Source organism: Rhopalosiphum maidis, chromosome 2 (genome assembly GCF_003676215.2).
Source record: "Rhopalosiphum maidis isolate BTI-1 chromosome 2, ASM367621v3, whole genome shotgun sequence".
In the NCBI taxonomy this organism is placed as follows: Eukaryota; Metazoa; Arthropoda; class Insecta; order Hemiptera; family Aphididae; genus Rhopalosiphum; species Rhopalosiphum maidis.
Genome location: NC_040878.1, coordinates 36,017,493 through 36,041,082, shown reverse-complemented (window position 1 = coordinate 36,041,082; position 23,590 = coordinate 36,017,493). Strand labels below are relative to the sequence as shown.

The 23,590-nt window shown below is 28.4% G+C and overlaps 1 protein-coding gene across 1 annotated transcript in view; it reads left to right on the top strand.

Moving 5' to 3' along the window:
- LOC113552863 overlaps positions 1–23,590 on the top strand; it is a 72,741-nt gene that overhangs the window by 34,844 nt on the left and 14,307 nt on the right. The window contains exons 4-5 of the mRNA XM_026955852.1: positions 16,844–16,890; positions 17,888–17,988. Coding sequence (XP_026811653.1) covers positions 16,844–16,890; positions 17,888–17,988 — 148 coding nt within the window. The remainder of the gene's footprint in view (positions 1–16,843; positions 16,891–17,887; positions 17,989–23,590) is intronic.

The following is a 23,590-nucleotide window of genomic DNA, read 5'->3' as shown; positions in this document are numbered from 1 at the left end:
ATAATAGTAAGGTACTTTTATAAAAAGTTAAAGCTAATTATAAAATATTATCTCATTCCATTATATTATCTTTTTAATATATTTAAATGGGTGGTTAGGTAGGTACCTAACTTATATTTAAAGAATTTATTATATATTCATATAGTTATTTCTTATTCATGAAACAAAGTTGCCAATAATACAGCATTACTCATTCAAATTCAAGAAGCAAGAGAAACTATTATAAAAGTTATGCGATATTATATAATTACATATTTAAATTTTAATTAATATCTTGTAATATTTTATATACACAGATTTATATTTTATATTTAAATATTTAATAAAAATTGAAAAAAATGTGAATATCGTATAAATCTTATTTTTACCAACTTATACATTTTTGTTTTGACTTATTTTTATAATGTTTTATACTAGTTATATGTGCAATATGCATAATATCCTATATAGCATTATGAAATAAATTATTGTTTTTAATAAAATATAAAAGTATACATTTGTAAATACAATTTTGAGATAAGTTATAAATATAAAATTAAAATAGAGTTATTATTACTTTTTTGGGGGTTTCGATTAAATATTTGATTAAGTCTTGTATATAAGGAACATTCCTAAATTACATACATATTACAAATAGAAGTTTATGTCAAAATGTATTTAATATATAAACTACACTAAATAATTAATAGGTTGCATGTGTATATTTCTACTTGCGTAACATTAAAATAGATCATAATAATTTGTTTTTAGTGTACTAAGACAAATTTTCAAACACAACACATTTTAAAATTAAAATGTTTTATGATTGCTTTTTTCATATTTCATCAAGCAATTCGCATACTGTTTATTTATCATAGAATTTTATTACTTCAATTAATATTTGTTTGTTGATACTTTATTTTAATGTTTATTTTCACAATATAGTATTTTATATTTTATTTATTTTTGTAACAAATCCGATGCATTTCACTGATTTAAAAGTTTATCGTGGTAAAATATACATAGAGAACACTCATATATGTTAACTAGTTAATAAATATTTTGTGCGATGTAACAATGTTTTTTCTTGTATTTTGTTCAAAGTGTTACCTCCGGCGTATCTTTTGAATATGGTTTTTGCATTTATTCATCTATTTTGTAACCTTAGGGATGTCGGACCATTTAAATTAGAACTCCAAACGCGTTTTGTCCCCAGAGTCCTTTAATGCACAAACCTGTGTTTTGATAAAAAAAAAAATAAATAAATAAATACACCAACCTTATAGTAGAAACACATTATTGCACGCATATATCATTATTGAGTTAATCATTGAGCAAAGGTAAATTTATTGTCCTTATTTTTCGAGTAAAGTTTTACTCAAGTGTAAAATACTTGACATATCGGTACATATAATATTACGATGGTTTTTAAATGTAAATTATAAATGTATTGTTTGAATCATGACTAAAGATTGTTAAATATACAGTATAATTAAATGTTCAATTTAATACTAGTTATTGCAATTATTTATATTTTTAATTTGTAACATAAAATCACAGAATTAATAGATCGATAATAAACAAATGCATGTTAAAACATTTTAAAGATAGCTAAATTTTTATGAAAGTATTTACTATAAGTTTTCACAAACAGACAGTTTCATGTGCTTCTGCAAAAAAAGAATATTTTTTTTCTGTCATACAGGTAGCAATAATTTTTTTATTTTATTTTTATTAACGAACAAGAGTAAATATTTCATATCTGAAGTAAAAGCGGTATTTTATAAAGTATTAAACTTTCTGGTTATTATTTATACATACTTATTTTATTGCCTTTTATATAAGCATTATTACACATCTGTTTTCGACTTTTTCATTTATATTTCAATTTAGTATGAGTAAGGCCATGAATAATGCATAATTTTGTTATTGAAATGGTAAAACTATAGAAAATAATGTGTATTCTCCTTTGTGAAACGCCCAGTCTAATATTCATTATAATTGTATAATGTATATTCTAAAATATTGACTAGCAAAAACAAATAATGAAAGTAGATAGCTGAAAAACAATATCAGAATTTTTGATGTAGTTTTACAAAGTCAATTTATTTTTTTGTTTTTAAAAACAGATGAAAATCTTTCCTTTGAAATGTAAGTGTCTCTAAATGTAAGTGTTCCATATTGTATAACGTTCGTGATTTATTTTTATTCACGTAAGATTCTAGCTACTAAGTTTAAAATAAGATTTAAAAATATAAACACTATATGTTGACACTGCATGCACGCGTGTACAACCTGAATATATATCTAGGGATCGTAGATCTCGTGAATTTAATGTATACATATTACATATATGTATCAGCGTAAATGACCATGGCTACAAATTGCGGTGTACCACACAGATATTTGACAAAGTTTCGTACATTGATGTTACGTAGATTTTGCAGGTCGCCGTCGTCCAACCATTCCTCCTCTCAGGCTATATCCCGTTTGTGTTGACGGCGAGGCGCTATATAGACAAGGCCAGATAATTCTATACATAACGACTTGACATAATATATGCAGAACATACATTTGTCTAGTAAATTTGTTCTACGAGGCGTAATAAACAGATTTAGAACATTTTGATGCAAAGTTGCGTCCGTGGTTACCAATATTATAGTGCTTTTGATACGGGATTTGCATAATGAGCGGAGTTGGTGGACACGAGGAAGTTATGTTTAAGTGTGTGTGTGTGTGCGCACAGCGCGTAGAAGAGGTGGGTGGATTATTGTTGTGTAGGGAGTGCCGACGCTGGTGGGCAAACACGAATTATATGGTTGATTTATTGGGGGAGTGAAGCAGGAACGTGTGCCGGCGAGCCACCGGATTACCTGGCGATAATCAAAGTCCGAGCTTCATTACTGCCGCTGACGCATCCCCTACTCCTACCCCACAAACCGTTGCAGTTAAGCCTTTCAGACACGTTCGGCAAACAGCCACACTGAAAACGTCAAAATATAAATGGTTTAAGCAATCTCGTTGTAGATGTGGGTGGGGAAGAGAACTCTGGGACGCATATATATGTATTTGTGTTATAATATAATGTGGGGACCGCCGTAGCAAATCATTATGTTCGTGCAGCGGCACAATAAAAACAAAATATTAATAAATATTAAACAATATATTATACATCAAAATTTAAACACAATTTTCCACTTGGTCGCGATGATATATGGTCGTTTCGAACATTTCGTTTCGGTGTGTATACACGCGTGCACAGAGAATTGGGTCACGGAATTAACGAACCGTCTGTACACAATGTCCCATGAACATATCATATATAGTGTGAAATTGTACAGCTTGTTGCAAATGTATGAAATTATATATATATATATATATATATTTGATAGAAACGGGGCGCTGTACAGCGGTGAACGTTTATGATGTCTTAGTAGGATATTCCGACGAAATTTATTACCGTTTACATTACCTTATTTTATACTGGAATTTATATACAAGTAAAACGTCATGAATTTTATCTCGTGATCCACTAAAGGTGTGTGAACCTTATATAACGATGTATGCGACGGATGTTATTTTTAATCTGTGTGCTCCATGGTTGCGAGTTCTTCTGTTTTTATTTTTAATTCGCTTTTAGTAAACTCATAAATATGTATCGAAATTTGCGGGCGCTGAAAATTGATTTAATTTTAATCTGCTTAATGTTATATTCGTTTATTATGAAACTCTTCGTTTGTTTCTCAATTGAGACAAACTATTATCAAACGTTTTCCTTAATATGTTACATCTTAGTGATGTTTATTTTATTAGTAGAGCCTGAAAACTTATTTATCATACGATTTATTTGACAACGAAAACGTTTATAAATCGTAAAAACAACTCGCCTTGGAATAGTTTTTAGAACGTGATTGTATTAAAATTAAAATTGAAACACACGCTCAAAAAAGCAGCCCGCCAAAAGTTTAAACTTTGAAGCGTATTTGTTTTTTGAATATAGTTGAGCTCAATGATCATAAAATGAATTATGTATTAAGTATATTATTACATTTTAATGATAATTTAAATAGTTTTTCCATTTTCAACATTCACTCTAGTTTTATTTGTATAATATTTTATTTTTTATTCATATAAGTCTCGTGCTAATTTTTTCAAGTACTTAGTAGAAATCGCATTACCCTACTTCTTAAAAAGTGCCAAATAATGTTAAATAATATGTCTCGTTTGTAATTTTTTTTCTTTGCTTTTTCTTGAATTTTAAATTATCAAGAAGTTAACAAACAATTGTATTTACACTTTTGAGAACGCACTATACTATTTTTCAATCTCAAACGTACTGCGTTGCGCATTGTTATCAACAGCGGTACAATACACCACCATTACAAAATGAGTAATAATTGTTTTATAATTTTTCGTAATCAGTTTAAGCTGTTGTGTACATACGCACATTTTTACCGGTTTTCGTATATCGCCTGGTGCATTATTATTTGAAAAATAGTAAAATACACATAATCTAACTGTTCTTAGATGTAATCTTCTACAATTTTCTTTATGGTGATTAAAATTTAACCAAAATTAAGTTACCCTCAATCATTGACTGATTTAACTAAATTACATAAAGATTCTTTACAACTAGTATTTTATTTTTAATATTTTTTGATCCACATTTCCAAAATGTTTTAAATACATGTCGTATAAACTTAATTGTAATAATAGTTTTTGTAATAAGTTCAGTTTTCCGCTTTAAATTCAAAAAAAAAAATAATTTTAGTTTAACTGCCACACAATACTATAAGTACATAAGTAATAAATACAGAATTAAAAAAGATATTTAATAAAACAAACCCGTATTCCGTCGTTTTATTTTGATAAATTTTGATAAATGAAAATAAGATAAAACACTGCTCTAAGGATTACCAAATTTAAAAACTATATTATTTTTAATAATAATATTCAGAAAATTATCTTGTAATGATTCAAATATATTCTATTAAAGCCGTTGAAAATATGTATAATATTCTATTACGCCATTACTTAAACCTGCAGTAAGTCTTTGTGATACATCAATCATAAGTATTTAAAATATTTGTAAATTATAAATGTGTTTATACAAATATAATGGTTTATTTTAATGGTCCCGTCAAAAATTATTTGTCATTTGTATACATTTATCATTCTCATTTCAAAAATCTGAGGCAATTATAGATATCACTATAGAACAGTTTTCTCTTACAGAGAAGCTACTGAATACGGTATTTTAGGTATATTTAGTTTTTTTTTTGTCGAAGAGGATGCCAAAAAAGGTTAGATAAATAAAACACAATTCAATAAATATGTTAAATATCTCCAATTATATATATATATATAAGGTTAAGAGGAATTGCAAACGATAAAAACAGACCACGAGTTATTTATTACTTTAAGCTGATGCCTGAATATTACGATGCCGTTAGAAATTTAGAATAGCCTATTAATGCAATTATTATACGGTGCCAAAGATAGGGTGAGTGACTTTACGAAACACCCGGCAAATGAACGTCCCAGAAATATTTCACATTAAAAACGAACATCTGCTTTGAAGATTGTTCAATGGAATCCATATATGGAAAATAATGAGCAGATTTACACTACATATTAATATGGTATATTATAGGCAATAGATATATACTGATATACTTTATTAATAAGTATTAATATATAAAACACTGACATTCGAGTTCCTTAATTGGTTGATTTTATGCTGCATAAATATCGTAAATAAAGGTATGGTATTGAATTTTTAGAATGCTTGTTGGGAAATATGATTAATTAAAGAGGTGATTTCATTTGGTTTGATAAAAATCGTCTCTTTGAAAATTATTTCGTTTTCCTTATTTATAGGACTGTGAATTTAATGCATTAAAAAACCTTGAAAATGCATTTAAAATTTCAAAAATTATAGAACAAAATGCACTTAAAATGATTTTTAATTTAATTTTTATAATGATATGAGTATATTAGATGCATAAAAATATATTTATTTAATAAAAAGTTGATTTAATTTGAATTTTGATTTTGAAATTTATTGATTCTTTAATGCTATTTGCCCGAAAGATTTTTTAAAAATTTTTAACAGATTTTCAAAGATGTTAATTAATGGAATTAAATTAATAATATCAAAAAATGAACTAAAAAAGGAAAATATGACTTAAAAAATAAAAAAATAAAAAAATGCAAAATAATTATATACTTAAAAAGCTGTGCTTCACAACCACCAAAAAAAAATGCATTTTTCTACAAATACACAGTCCTATTTATTTATTTCCCGGGTGACCTATTGTTGTTATAGTTTTCACTGACATAATATATAATATGCTGTATTTTGTTTACATTTATGCATATTTTTATGTTAGCTAATAACAATAATAATTTGTTAGCTTAATATTGAAATTTTAAATATTGAAACATATTCTAGAAAATATCATCTTTCAATAACGTTTAAAACGTCATGATTTTTTTTAACATTACATACTTTTTATTTTTTCCTTTTTTCCTATTATTAGAATGCTTTGCTTTACCTATTTATTGATGTACGGACTTATAGTGGCATGCATTAAAATATATTTAACATGTTCATAATTTAAAATATTTTATTTCTCATGAACCATATGTATTATTTACTTGGAACTATTTATGTTTGTGGTAAGGGGTAAGCACATACTTTTTTTTTCTTGTTTTTCTTACGAGGTTTTATCTGCTCAGCATTATGTTTGTTCAATGGTCGACAAAAGACATAATATATATATATATATATATACGTAATATGTTTATCGGTAATGCAAGAGAATTGTAACGTTTTGTTCAATGATCCGTGAGTTGTGTTGTGAGCACGATTTTTATTTGTATGCTGTAGAATTATATCATACTTTAAATTATATATATTTTGATATACGTATATATCCGGTTTTTATCTTTTTCCTAAATCTCCTAACGTTATCTTTCCCCTGTGTGTACAGGTCAGAGGATAATTTGGTCACAACGCGCCAATAATTTACTATTGCTAAATTAAATATTTAATATATTTCAAACTAAACATTTTTATATCAGTTATTATATTTTAAAATGTGATTTTAATAATTATACATATCTGCAATTATGTTTAATAACAATTCTTCGTTAGTTAATTCAACTAAAAATTAGATAATCTTCAAATAATGTGCTGTACTACTGCGTCTATTGTCTGATATAATTATGAGGTTTTATTATATAATGTTATTTCGTATACGTATGAAATGTTTAAAATCTAAATTAACTTCATTGAACTTAAGTATATATAGACAGAGAAAAAAAGGAATCTGATGAGACAAATTAATGTATGTTTAGCTATGTATGTTATTAAAAATTAAACAATTAAAATAATTTAAAAAAAAATTATAATTATTATAATCTATTCAAATAGTGTATAACAGTGAATTTATGAATCTATATTAGCACTATCTTATGTTGAAATAAAATTCTAAACTTTTAATTATAATCCATAAGTTAATAAATTGTAAAACATTCAATTTTTATTTAAATTCTCACTTTGTTTGTACTGTAATTGCATAATACAATACTCCACTTACATTTTCGCGGGATATTCTATCAAATTTTAATTTTGAATTTACTTTACAAAACATGGTTGGAAAATGAATTCTTTGTGGCTTATTGAGAATTTATTTTTAAATAGTTATCTTAACTTTGTTATTAGGATCTTTAATACAATGTAATAGATGAATACAATATTCATTGAGAAAATTCCGAGAATTGATAACTCATCGAATTTATTACTGTAAAAAACTAATAAAGTTACAAATATATAATTATGTTTTTGGTGACGTACATAATACTTATTTATTATTCTATTAAGTACATATAATATTAGTATGTATATATCGCTACATGTTAGAGCCACATACTGTATTCTTGTTATTATTTTACCGTTTATATTCGATATAGAAAAATAACAATAAAGACTGATAAAGGTGTACAATGAGCATAAAGTACGATTAGGAAATGACCCGCGAAATAGGATCATTTTATTAGATCCACACAATGGTAAAAGTAAAGCAAATAAAAACTTGGTGTGATAGAAGGAAAAAATTGAAAAGTTTAAGTTAAAAAATAGTATGCAATAATGAAAAGCAATACTTTGTTGGCTTAACTTTGCGAGATTACGATTTTTAAAGAGCTATACAATATGCGAATCTTTCCCGCCCTTTTGGTACTTTCCACTACGTGGTTTCTCGGGTATTTGGTTGTATACACGTATTCTATGTACGCATATATTTATGTACAAATGCCTTTACTTCTAAAAGAAAATCTATATAATATTACTATCGTTTCCGGAAAAGAACCGGGTGCGTCTCGTATATACGGCAGACGCGAGCCTCATTAAAAATATCCCAAGGCTTTGAAGGCATCATCTACTTCTCGTTTTTTTAAACGTCTTTATTATTTTATTTACCTAAAAACGAATACAGATTCGGTCAATTGATATATTTTCCTTTTCAAGATACACGTTAATCAAACCACAGTGTACCACTGTTCTATGAACTTTATGAAGATGGTTATATTTATTATTGAAGCAATGCCCAGCAAATATATGTATATGATTTAAAAATTGTCTACACTGAGGTTTAATAATAATATTAATTATAATAAACGATATATCTCGTATATAAGTTTAATCAGTACCGTATTTAGAATTTGTTTTGCTTCCGATTGGACAATTTAATTGTTTATAATAAATATTTTTATGTTTTTTTTTTTTATCATACACGTTTTATAATGTAATTTAATGAAAATGTATCGACACTTCTGAGCACGTTATGCTCGACTGTGACTCTACCTTTAAGTATATAAATAATAATGTGTAATATAGTGATGTGTGTCTAGTTATCGTCTGTGGTCGTGGGCGGTGAGTGACGGAATGAAGTGGGTGGGTAGCGATGACTAAGGTAAATATCAATATAACGGCCGCTGTATAATACACAATAGTTTTATAAAGCGAGGCGCTATATTGTGCTATATATAGCATATACTATAGCTGTGCTCACGAAAACACCGCAGCTATGTGTGGCGCGCGCGTCTTATTGTTTGTACAGCACTCGGTCGAAGGCGGAAAGGTGAGATTTTGCGTATATATATACACAGTCACTCTCTGCGTAACCTAGTGCGTTGGACTTACCGTAATACGGGAAAAATGCTAAAGAATTTATATACTTTAATATATATAGTACGATTTAGCGCAGTCAGCTTATATAATATATTGGCGCCGAACAGTCAATATTTACACTCGTTTTGACCCCCCCCCCCCCGTTCTCATCCTTTCTTGGTTGAGGTTAATATCTCGTTTAACACCGACTGATATGGGCACGCGTGATACCTATAGTGTAAATTGCTTTTTCTGCAGCTAACTATAAAAATGCGGCTACCTCAAATTACAATATTTTATTTCATTATTTTTTATTAGTTAGAACGACTTTATCATTTTTGTCAAGAATGGGTAGAGACATAGAGTATGTCTAGCCTACTAATACTTCCTTCTCTATGAAGAGAATTTTTTAAGTGTTGTGGAATGGACCCGGCAGAGTACAGAGCAGTCGGAACGACGGTAGAGAATACGAAGTAATATTTTTGTACTCTACCGAAATTCGAACTAATGACTGTGCATCTCATGGATAGCAGTGTGACCATTGCACCACACTCCCCTGCGATTATAATATAGTAACAACTTTTATTCTTATACACGCGGTAAAGGGCGTATAACCATCAGCTGTCGGTGAATCGTATATAATATTCTATTTATATGCACTGAAGGGATATATTATAATAATATCCGTACAAATATAATTGTTATTCGTATTATCGATTGCAAAAATTTCTTAGTCGACTTAATCGTACGTCAATCCTATTTACATTCCTCTGACAGTCACTGTTAGCAGTGGTTCTATACACCGCCTCTAGGCTAATATATCGTATTATTCGTATAATAAAAGTACGTAGCCCCGACGAGATGTAGTTTTCGTAGATCGTGTCCATCAATGGACTGGCTAAACGATAAAATCGTAATGTGTAAATCACTTATATACATTAAACATATTAATTCGACGGTAGTGTTTGCTATCGCATTTTTTCCTTCGCCTCGTAATGTATATTTACGTAAATAATATATTAAATGTATACTCGACTATTAGATATGTTACAGGACAAAGCTATACACGTTTGTTGGAATCTTTTATAATTATGTGCAAGATTTAAAAACTTTATCTACATTAATTTGAATGTTTGCGCTTAAGCTTTTATACAAATTTACAATTTTTCATCGATGAATTGAAATATTTTTAAACTTATAAAATAAAAACATTTTAAAATAAAACCGCTTTTGAAGTATTTTTTGAACAGGGCAATACTATTTAGTACATACAATTTGAATTATTTTTATTTTTAACTTTTTAAATCAGATCATGTGAACAGGGTTGTGGTCTGTTTCCTTAAAAAACGATTAGTTAGAAAATATTATCACAGATTACGGTAAATGCGAGTTGATATAAATTAGTGGTTTGAATCTTATTTATATAGTAAAACTTTTAGGAATAACAGTGAACTAATATAGTAATATACGTATTGTATTGTCTGTACTTTAAGGTCTTGACAGTTGATACAGTTTAAAGTTTCCAATATTTGGGTACTACTGTTAAGTAATTTATAATTTATTGGATTATTAACTGAAAACATTTTAGAATGTTAAAGTTCCATGAGTATTTACCTTAATTCAGTATTATTGATGCAATTTAGAACGTAGAAGTATTTTGTTTAATTTTTACTTAGAAATAAAATCTCATTACTTATATATTAAATGAACTTAAAATTTAATTTGTTGTGCTTCTCCAGTTATTTGAAACACTGATATTTTTTTTTGTTATTTTACTAACAATATCATTTTATTATCTTTAATATTTATTAAGTAAACGCTTCGTAATTATTCTGTTTAATTAAGATTACTGTTAAAAAGTGATGATGTCATTAAGAGTTTAATACCTCATCAACTATCTATTGTTTTTACTTCTATAATAAAATAAGAAATAAGAAAATTTAAAATTCGTTAAGCTGAAGTATTAAGTTTTTTAACATTATTTTAACCATTTTTTATTTTTCAGAATGAATTCGATTTATAATTTCAGAATTTTTTAATTTTCCTTAACAATCTATTGGCTATTTAAATTATAATAAATCAATTTATTCCAAACATTAATAAACAATTCAAATACAATTTTTATTTGATATAAATAGTCTGCATATAATTTTAATACTTAAAGAAATATATGTGTATTATATGTGTAAAAAACGCTTATAATACTTAACATAAATTTAATGTTTATGGTATTAAATACAAGGTAAAATAATAAAACCGTGTCATGACGTTGTTTACAAAGTGTTCATTTTCGACGGTCTATTTAGTAATTTACGTTGTTTTTTATAGTTTTAATCAGCTAATAGTAGTTATTAGATTTCAATGTAAATCTCCTGGGATTTATTAAAACAACCATGAGGTTTTTACGTTAAAGATTTGTTTGCATACTGACGTCAAATAGTATTTATAGCGTTCGCTATGTATTTTAACACGTAATTCTTAAGCAGATTCAATCAATCCTTCGTTTACTTATTGTTTTTCTCCTCGGGTTACTGACAATTTAACGAAACAAAATTGTTAGCGCAGTCTTAAACTGTATAATGGCTGAACGCAGTTATTACATTTAAAATGTTTTATTATAAAAAAAAAAAAATTACAATTATTCATTATATAGTTAAATAAATTGTATATCCATAAATAATAATAAATTTATATGTATTAGTGTATTAAGAAAATAACAATAGCAATAATTTATAAATGGCTTCTGTAAATGTTATCGGTTCATAAAACATATGAAGACGGCGTATTATATATGCAATTTTGATGCATCACCACTTATACCCCGACGTGTATTATACATTGTATAATTTATTTATATTCGTGTAAAATACACTATAGCTGCGTGCGTTGGTATTTTATTTACATCAAATCGTCGTGTACTCAATAATAATATTAATAGCAATTGTCTAATAAAATATTGAGACATTTTCTGTTTGTTTTTATGTAAATAATTCTGTCAAAGTTTTAAGAATCCGATAAAACGAGTCTTACATTTTACATAATTGTAATCGAAAATGCCTGACGTAGAATCCTCATCCAATTGTATTATATTATACTCGTTTACTATTCGTAGTATTTTCTAATAATTTAAGTGACATTGAATGAATGAATAATTTATTTATTTTTGGTTGATTGTTTATTATAACTATAATTAATTGTAAACGCTTCTATTTTTTTTATACAATATTTAACATAATAGGGAATTTCTTCACACAAAGTTATTATAGACGGTAAATTCATCACGACTCTTTCCAATAGTTACAATTATTAAATATTATTCTTATTCCGTCGTAAAAAAAGTTACTGTCGGCTGTAAAATGAAAAATAACCTTTGTGTAGCCAAATTTTTTATTTACCTATATTATTATTACTTTCGTTGAATGTACTCGGTTCTCGTATTATTATTTTTCGCACAATTACTATAAATCAGATTTTATTTATTAAATATAATTTGTCAAGTAGACTACTATAAATAATAATACATCGTACATTCTAAACTCAACTAAACTAAAACATAAAGAACAATAGTAATGGAAATACGGTTATATTATATTTATGTACGCGTATATATAGCGTTGTGACTACAGTGTGTGTGTGTATATATTGTATATTATATGACGTATATAATATATATGCGTGTATATATTTATATATATAAGTATTAAATATTAATAACCCTCGATAAGAAAATATCGATTAACCTTTCCGGCGATACTAGAGCGAATTGATTGGTCGAAACCTATTGCTATACGTGTGCCGCGTTCATAAATACATGCATTTGAATACATATGTATTATGGGTAAAAAATATATTTTGGAATCCGAACAACTCGCATGTACATAAATATGTACCTACTTAATATAATATATTAATATATTATATTGATTTCGGGTATATGTTTAAATTGTCAACATACGTCATAGGTCATTACTACTTAAAACCGTGTATATATATATATATATATATATGTATTATGTATATTATATGTGTTTCACTATAATGTGCTGCTATTAACTCTGTATAAAGTAATAATAATAGCCAACCGTTATTCCCGGGATATGGCATTAACACTATAATATATTTATGTGTACCTACATGTATAGCTAGTATTATGAATATCTATATAATACGGTATATGTGCGCTCATTCGAATCTAGCGTAATCACGCGATTCGCGATCGCTTGAGCACTTTTATTAATTAGATATAATTTGTACTGCAGAATTAAATTGATGTAAAATTAGCTCGTATATTTTAATCAGATGACTTTTTTGTTTTTTTAATATTCTAACCCCCCGCTCCGACTACCCCACATAAACACCGTTCACCGCCGCCAACTTAGTCTGGTCAGCCGGATTCATCGCAAACTCTCTTGTCGTCATCGACGATGGTCTACTACCGCCGGGCAAAAGGGACCTCTAAATTAAAATAAATGAAGAGTGTTTTCTGCTCACGACTCTGCTGCCGGTGCAGTACAATTATATTAATGTTATTATAATATATATACACAGTATACACGACCGTTTCTGTATGCCACACCGCCGCCGGACATGCATTCATCAGTTATCGTCGGCTTTTGTAGTTGTATACGTTTATTTATTACGATTATTATTATTATTAGTAGTAGTAGTAGTAGTAGTAGTAGTATTTATATACGAGAGCGTCGACATTCGGTTCTTTGTGAGTGATGTGATCTCTCTGTATTATGTATACATACAAAGAAAATAAAAATATTAAATATCGTCCCCCGGCCGACGAAAACACAACGGCGACCTAGTGAAATAATATAATATAAAAAAATTGCTACTATAACTCTTCACCCCCCACCGATCGATGACAAAACGTGGCTATTCGTCTACGCGACAACATATCTTATAGAAGCGCCGCTGTATAGCCTACGTCCGCTCTGTCCGTGCTTAATAATAATAATACCGAATTATATAATGTATATATCACTCGCATCAGCGTAATTCGATCCCGTTGCGCTGAGGGCGGTTATAAAAGGTTCTTTCTAGTTTTGTCGAAATTTCATCGTTCGCGGTGGAATTCGATATTATTGTGTGCGTATTACCAGCTACAACTACTACAATTGCTAACATTTTTATTGGTTGGAATTTTTTTTCCTCCCAAAGGAGCTACATAATTTTACGAAGTTAAACTTAAATAAAATATATAAATATTTTATCGCGTTAAATTTCGTCGGCACCATGGGACATGTCGAGCTTACGCTTCGGGTGTCTGCCGGACTCAACGCGTTCTGCGGTTTTCTCGTAAACCATAACAGCGGTGGTATGCTGTCGAAAATATGTGACCAAAAGTATGGGTGTGTGTGTGTTGTCAGGAATTTACAATAGAAATTGCCCAAATCACTGCTGCTGTTGCTACTGGTACCATAAGGTTAAATGGGACTAAGAATGTGGGTTTCAAGTATGTAAGTGCAAGCCATATTATAGTATCTATATAGGTAAATTACGAGTCTTTGCGTTGGGTGTAGGTACGTCTACAATTATCGCACTTTTTGTGTATTATAATATATGCATGTAAATCTTTTTTAGAAATCGCGAACAATGCCAGATTAAAAAATTTAGCGTCCCTAAGGCTTGAATAAAATGGCGTCCTTATTATTATTTATCATTTTTTTTAACCATACATTTTACATTGAAAAAATCGTATAAAAACAAACAAAGTATAGCAAAAATAAGTTTAGTGACTACAAATTTATCAATGAACACTTCAGTTAAGGACATACATTTAAAATAGTTACATTTATCATGCAATATTTTGTCAGAAGCAAAACGACTTGTAATATTTTTACAATTCTCTCCAACTGATTTGTCATCAGACTGTGTAAATAAACGAGGAATACATCCATAAATTTCTCTGAACATAAAACTTATAAAACTTAAAATTAGCGATCCTACACCCAGGCCTACTTGGCCTATACGAAGTTAATACTCCCTTGATTGTGATTAGGTCATGTACTTGCTTACTTGAATACTTAAATTTTAACAGATCTGTAATACCTTTTTTTTTCATTAAAATTATTAACAGTAAACCATAAGTATCGTTTAAAAATCATAATATATTAAGCCATTTAAGCACAATATACAATAAACATATTTTGTTTGTATTTTAATTCAATTTTAAAATGTGTGTTTATCTCTGCAACACTTAAATAGGTCATATCGTCGTTGTATTATGTTTTTAATCAGTTAATAGCCATTTATTATTTTGTTCATGTCGTATTGTATATACGAGTAATATCTTCGTGTGTATAACGTGTATAATATAATATATAAATATAACGCAGTCTGATCATGGCCGCATATAATGCATTATGTATAATACGTGTCTTTAATCTGTTTAATTATTTACAGTCTGGAAATCTCGTTTTATTATTATTATTATAAATATTATTTTACACAGTGAACATCAAACATTTTGTTGTGGTATTCTTGGTTGCTACCGTAGCTTCTTAGCTACGTTATACATTAAGTTTCGATTACATAATAAATAAGACCGTGTAATGATTACGTATAATTTATTACACGTCATAAATCATTTCCATTCATACATTTTATATATTTATTATTATTATTATTTCTTTTGAACGAAGGCATTACAACTTTTATTATCGTTCTTAGCTGCTATCCCCGAGGAATTTTATCCCATATCTCCCGAAACACTCGCTTAGTCTCAAAGTTAAATTTGATGTTTGCAAACATATATTATAGAGTGATTTTTAGGTTTTTTTAATTATTATTTATCATTCCTATCGTTTACTATTTAAATTAAATATATTATTCAATTACAATATATATTTCAGCCCGCTTTCATACAATTAAAATAATTAAATCATTGTTACGTGTAAAATATTATTATTATATTCGTGCCTATTATTGTATCATTTAGTAAAATATTAAATAGTTATCAATGAAAGCATTGTATTCATTCGTGAATTATGTAATGAATCTATATAATAAATCCTCGTTATTATTCATATATTTGTATAGTACGTTTTATGAAATTTAAAATCGCATAACCTGAATAAACGCAAATATGCATATTATTAGATTTAAAAATGAATTACAAAAATATAAATCATTGAATAGAGGATACATCTTATAGATTAATAATTATAGATGCAAATAAAAGTATAGTATACATGTTTTTTTAGATAAAATGCTACGTTTACTCGTGATTTCTAAATGATATTGGAGTATACAATATATTCCAAAATATTATTCAGATATTTGAGTATAATATGATGTAGGTACTCAAAAATCACTTAAATGATAAGAGTTTTTTTAGGTGCAAAATGATCAAATGTATATACAATGTTCAAAAAAGTTTATACACTGCATATTATCTTGAAAAAATCTTTTCCCATAAATAAATATTTTTCAACAATCCTTTTTTATAGTTATTACTGTGTATATTTATATACTATATAAGATAAAGATAGTAGTATAATATGTTATTGAAAAATTAACCACAGTTCTGCGATTAATATTTATATTAAAAAAGGATTTTATATAGTATTTACTTGATAATAATTTTTAAATATAATATGGTCGAACATATTTTTTAAATAGTTTTATGCATATCAAATATTTATTATTAAATATTACGTATCATATTGTATGTTTCAGGTGCCTAAGTCCGAGATCTGCATATTTCTACGAGTTTCCTCCTGCAGGTAAATTAACATATTTTTTTTTTACATAATCCGTAATCAATATTTATAATTTGCATTTCAAAACAGTAATACCTGACGAAGAGCAGTTTCAATAATTTTACTCATATCTGATTGCATATTAATAAATAATATTAAACAAATATCTAACTGTTCATGATAATAGTATTATTATAACTGTAGATAACTTTCTGTATTTTTATTTTTATTATATTTTTTATTTTGTATGGTGAGTTAATTAAAAATTAAAAAGGTCCTTCCACTCCATTCCAAAGCTTGTTTATTCGGTACACTTAACAGAAACGATATTAAAATAAGAATTTCCTTCTTCTTTACATGACGATAGTGGTGGAAAGTTGGGACCCTGCGAAACCAAAGAATGAGAGAGATGTGGAAAGACCTTTTCTCTCTTTTACTCTTTTCCCCTGTCTCTGTCTTTCTCCTCGCTTCCACCCTTTTATTTTTTGGATCAGGGAAACTCAGCAATTTCGTGGTTTTCCCAAGGCCGAAATGGATTTCATCCAGTGAGCCCGGGATAAAATTTAAATGGAAATTAGACGATATCCCGGGGGAGGAAACTGGGTTGTGGGGGATTTGAGTCGCTGCCATGGGGGGGGAGGATTGAAGTGAGATAGACGGACGATATAGTGTATACTCGAAAATGTGGTTTGTTTTCCAAAGGTTTCGGCGTATTTGTGGCAAACGTGTCGATGTGTTGTTCAGTAGGCAGGTTAGTGTGCTTACCCGCGCACACCTTGTCAGTGTTGATTTATTCCTATATTTCCTTTGTGCCCGTATTCTCTGCTCCTAAAATAATGGCAACATTCAAAATAGCAAAATAATATCTTGTCAAAGGTTATAACTTTGTAAAGTAGTGGTTTAATGTGATGTGCAAACATAAACAAGAGAGAGACATACTTCAATTAATAATCATAATAATAAAGTTTAAAAACTGCATGTTATTAATAATATGCGTTTTGTTGTTTAATTTGTTTTGCAGACCGACCCGGCAAAAAGAAGATCACATTGACGCGGTTTCTACGAAACTTCAAGACCCACAGGAGAGATAAATCGCGAAGTCAACAAAACGTTTCGTCCCGGGTAAGGATACGAACTATTTTACTGTTTGCAATACGCGTGAGAGTAGAGGTCCGGGTGTGCACTTTATGTTAACTATTGTAGGCGGAAATACTGTACTCAAGCCGCGCACACACAAAAACACAAACACATACACAAATTGTGAGTTCGTGTTTATATATATATGCAGTCTATGTATATATACAAAATAACACACAGCTGTTTCTAAAGCTTTTATGCGCTAGATGGTAGCGGCGATTCACTCGTTCGTGTATTTGGTGTGGTTTGGCGGCATTATAGGCGGTAGTTTTCTCATTAATCGTTAATTAACGTTTTAAGCCCGAAGAGAACGGTTTGACCTCCATTTTTTTTTCTAAATCAAATGGCATAATTAATTCCTATACGTTCGAAAAAACATTCCAATGGAACGCTTATGAGAGACCCCCCTTCCCACTTCACCAAATCTCACAAGTAACTATGGTAACCGCCGTATATACTCGAGACTGATATATAACTAAAAAAAATTTAAGGTACTATAAAATCGTTCGGCTAAGTGTCTTTTTATATATGCATTTTTATATGTATTATATATTGTGCCCTAGTAATTTTTTCTCTTCTCTCGTTTTTTTTTTTAATTTTATCGATCCATTTCTTTCTTTTTCCCATCGTAGCTATTGACCCGAAAATGTCTGTTACGTTTTCATTTTATATTTCAAATGCGACATTTCGGTGACGGTATATTCTAGTGGCTATAGGTAGGTACATATAGAAATAGCGGTAAGACGATGGCAATCACGCAAAAGTTGACGACGACATTTCCTTAGAAAATCAACCCCTTTTTATTCATTTACATCATGGAACGTGCTTACAAGTGTATTGCTGTATATTGCTCGATATTCAATTTTTATATTTATTGATAATTGTTTCTGTGACACATAAACACTGTTTTTACGGTTTTTCATAAAAACTATTTATATATACATATGTATTAAATTTGTAATATATGCATAGGCATTGCATATAATTAAATACCCGTTTTATCTATGCTATAAACTTTTTACACATCATAAACTATTATTTATATAACTAAAAATTATTAATAATAAAATAAAAGATTTAAACTACCGAAAAATGTCATTGGAAAATAAATTAATACTGAGAAAATTTAAATCTAAAAATTAGTTAAATTGTGATTTTTTTAATATATAAGTCAATTAAAAATTGAATTGGTACATCAAATTATTTATTTATTGTATCCTAAAATTTAACAATCGCTTTTAACTATAGTTACTACTTTTTATTATAATCTACCGAATAACTATGTGTGTATAATATACTAAATATATCTAAATTCACGAACCCATTGTAATTTCTGTGTTTTACTTGTATTTCGCAATAATCATAATTAAATTGGTTACTTTATTTATTCTTGTCTCGTCGTTTATTATTAAACTAACAAAAATTGTCTTTGTTTGATGCTAACATCACGCGATAATCCAATCGTCAAAAGTATAAACAAGTATTATATACCTAACTTGTAACTCCGATTAAATAGTAAATTAAAAATATGTTACAGTTGTCTATACAGAAAACAGTATAGACGATATTTTAATAATAATATTAATTATATATTATATGCTTTGCGAATATTTATTCCGGATTGCTTCTGCTAAATATTTAATCGTCTTATGCTGTTTTATGATAACGTGTAATATTATTATGTGTGTACCTGTAACGGGTGGGTCGTGTTTGTACTCTGGTGACGACGATGATGTGTCAGTAGAATACCGATTCGAGTATTTCTACGTATTTGCATGCCAATCAGTATAGGGACCGGCGCCGAATTTAGTAAAAGCAAAAGAGGAAAGGAGGATTGGATGTAAAAATAAATAAATAAATCCCTCGAGATTTTCTATTTTTACTATACACCCTTGACGTCGTCGCGGATGTTGTACAATCAAATTCGCCAAAGTACATTACATGCATAAATACATATATACATATATATTTATACTATATGTATGTGTATTTTTATATTTGTATATTTATATTTTTTGCCTACGACGCACGTGCGTATTGTCAGTATTATACAAATATATAGGCTTTTCTAGATATCTAATGTGGGTAAACACACACACATACATATATATAAACATATTGTGACAGTAGCCTATATTCATTTGGTTCTTATATAATACGTATATTATGACGTAGGAGTGTATATACATATATAATATATTTATAAATTATAAGTACTAGTAGGTATTTGTTAATGCATGGGTGGCAAACTTAAATAGACTTGCAATCGACCTCCGAGATTTTCTAGATTGTCGCGATCGACCAAAAAAAAAAAAAAGGTTGTCAATAAAAAAAAAATATTTATATTATATATGTACATGCGTGTTACACTTCTTTTATTCGATATCTGTGTATAATCTCGTTTTTCGTAGTTATTTATTGCATTTTCTAAGTATAATTTTTATATTCGTTGATATAAAGATATACAAATTTACAGAAAAAATTCAAAAATTCAAGAAAATACGAAAGAGAATCGCGATCGACTCAAATTCATCTCGCGATCGACTGATTGGCCACCCCTGTATTAATGTATTCCATGCATACAAATCGTCGCCCAAATTTGATTCTTCCAAGTCTCAATTCACGGTGGGTAACCGGTGATCTGACACCGGGCTTTTGTTCTCGTATCTGTGCGATGACATTTCACACCCGAATAGATTTAATACGAAAAAAAATATGTAATATATATAACATAAACGCACTGCATCTTATATCGTACATACGGGTGAAATTTTTAACGTGAAAGTAACGCATCTATTTTCTCTGTTAAATTTTGCGTTTTTTAAAAGATGTATCGTACACATAAAAGTCTGAAACGTCAATTTAAATAATTTTAAAAATTGTCTGTTAAAATTATATATAGGCCAGCGTAAATGTTTTAAAAAAATATTCCATTCTATATAAATACACAATGAGTTTGTTTAATACGATTTCCTGAATAGATACTCTGTCTTGGTCAATGCTGATCGTGCAGTGTATGTAAAACAATGGCTTAGCGAGAACACTTAATCGAAAACGCTTAATCGTCCATATAATATTATGTATGATGTGTCGTTATATTTTATTCCCGTCCGAATTGTTGTCGTCGTTTTCGTTCATTGTTTATATATACCGGAACTTCGCGTCAGAGGATGCACACATTCCGACCACCAGTAGATTTCTGTGTGTAATGACCTCAGAGACCGACATAACGCTACTTCACCACTCAACCCACCATTCATCACCAAGCCAGCAGCTCTTGATTTTTCTTTATCCTATCCTCCAAAAACTTTACAATGCATACGGATTATAATGTAAAAACTCATGAATATAAACATTTAGGTTTTTTTCTTTATACGTATTTTAATTGAAAATACTTTTTAATATACAAAAAACTCCATTCTTTTTTTTGTCGTCCACGTAGCAGCAGGCGCCGTGGCAAGGCTACACAGTTAAGATAATACGATCCTTGAATACTCGACACTTTATATTAATTTTTACGCTTCGAGCTTATATTATATAAATACATTTCTTACAAGCGTGTTCAGGATGATTTTTTTTCAATTTTAAAGGAAAAATATTCAATGAAAGTTTTCATTCAAAATCAAAAACAAGACCTGAAAAAAATTATAAACTACAATTGTAAGACTCTTTTGAAAAAATTTAATATTAAGTTTAAGTAATAAGAGTATATTAGAAAAATCAATATAAAAAAAAAAACATAATATAACATTGACCGAAAAGATCACACTGTGCTTATTCGGATTATATTTGAGGTAGTGTTGGGTATTTTATTATATATCAAATATCTATACTACTACTCATTGTCGAATCGTTTCACATACATCGTTTCATATTCTTTGAATCTCCTCATGTCGTACGTTGGCCTTACACCCGCACTTGTGCACACGCTAAACATATATACACTAACCCCTATTATTTCAGATAACATTCCGTCTTTTCCCACACACACAAAATCACTATACATAAAATGTGTATCGTGTGTGTAAGTATTAGTGCCAATGGCGGAGAGAGGTTGGAGTTACCGAACGTTTGGCACGATCCCCCAAATTTTCCGTCCCTCGGTCGAATTCCAACCACCTCTCACCGTTTTTTGCCAGTGCACAAACGCATTATTATACATGGTTGTATACACATACATATAATATATATTATAAATGTAGTGTACACTAATACCCCCGAGGCAACCTGTGGACAGGTCGCATTATTTGTTTTATGTTTTTCCCCTGTTGGCAGCCATATACACGTATGTGTATTACAACAATCGATGATACCTTCTTTACCACATACGCTTACCTATCTACAGAGTTCGCGACTTATTGTATGATCTATATGATTTTGTTTTGGTACGTTTTATATATTTATATATTAAAAATACATGAATTACTAATTTTACCAAGAAGCAATTGTAAACTATTCAGTTTTATATTTCACATTTTAAATTTTATTTTTCTATATTTATGTCTATATTTCTATTGTTAAGTTTTACGATTTCATTTTCAAACAAAATCATTAAATTACTATGAATTGTTTATTTAACTATACAATGTAAAATTTATAAATAATTATAAATTTTTTATTTATACGTATTTATACTAAATGTTTTGTATTATCTTTGACATTGAAAATATGTGCCGTATACTTTATTTTTCATTCATTTCTATTTTTTCCATATTTAAGCATTTATATATTCTATATTTCTAGATCGTACTTATGATTTTAAAAATAATTCGTTGCGCTTATAAGAACGTTTTTAGAGATAACAGTCACTACGCATATTATGTATATATTAAATATATGTTTTGCTAATTGTTCGCTGACTACTTATTAATTATTACTTCTCGAGGCGTTGTACCACTGCACTATGTAACAAGTATCTATTTGCGAATATTATGAGATTAATTTTTTCGAACTCGATTTGTTAGAAAATCAAATTTTGTCGACTTTAAATTTGATACTATAAAATGAATAGAAAAGTCGAGATTTAAAAAAAATATATATTACACCCTTATAAATATGTAAACCATATTCAAGAGTTATAAAAATTAAATTAAACATAATTAATTTAATTGTATATTTGACTTCATTTTTAATTCTAGTATAATATAATATTATATAAATTTTAACCAAATTTTGATTACACAGCGTTTTAGATAGACATTTTAGAGCCCCTTTGTCGTAAAAGTTTTCCACGGTTATTTCTACTCAAATTATAGTTGTTTTACTAGCATTATTCTAAGGCTTACTCGTATGTTTAATATATGTGCAACAATAAGTTTGAAGTGTTTAAAATTAAAAATATTTCTATGCATATTTTTTTAAAACCACGTTTGATGTGATACAACTCTTATTTTATTATTATATGCATAGAATTTAAGTTTTTTTTTAGTTTCGATCAGGTTTTAAAATTTTAAAAGGTAAAAAATTTAACCAATCACAGCCGTAATATTTAATTGAAAGAAACATATAATATTTGTTATTATTTGTTAATACTTACTCGCCAAAACATATTGTTCTCATAAACGTGTATATCATAATACTGTGTTTA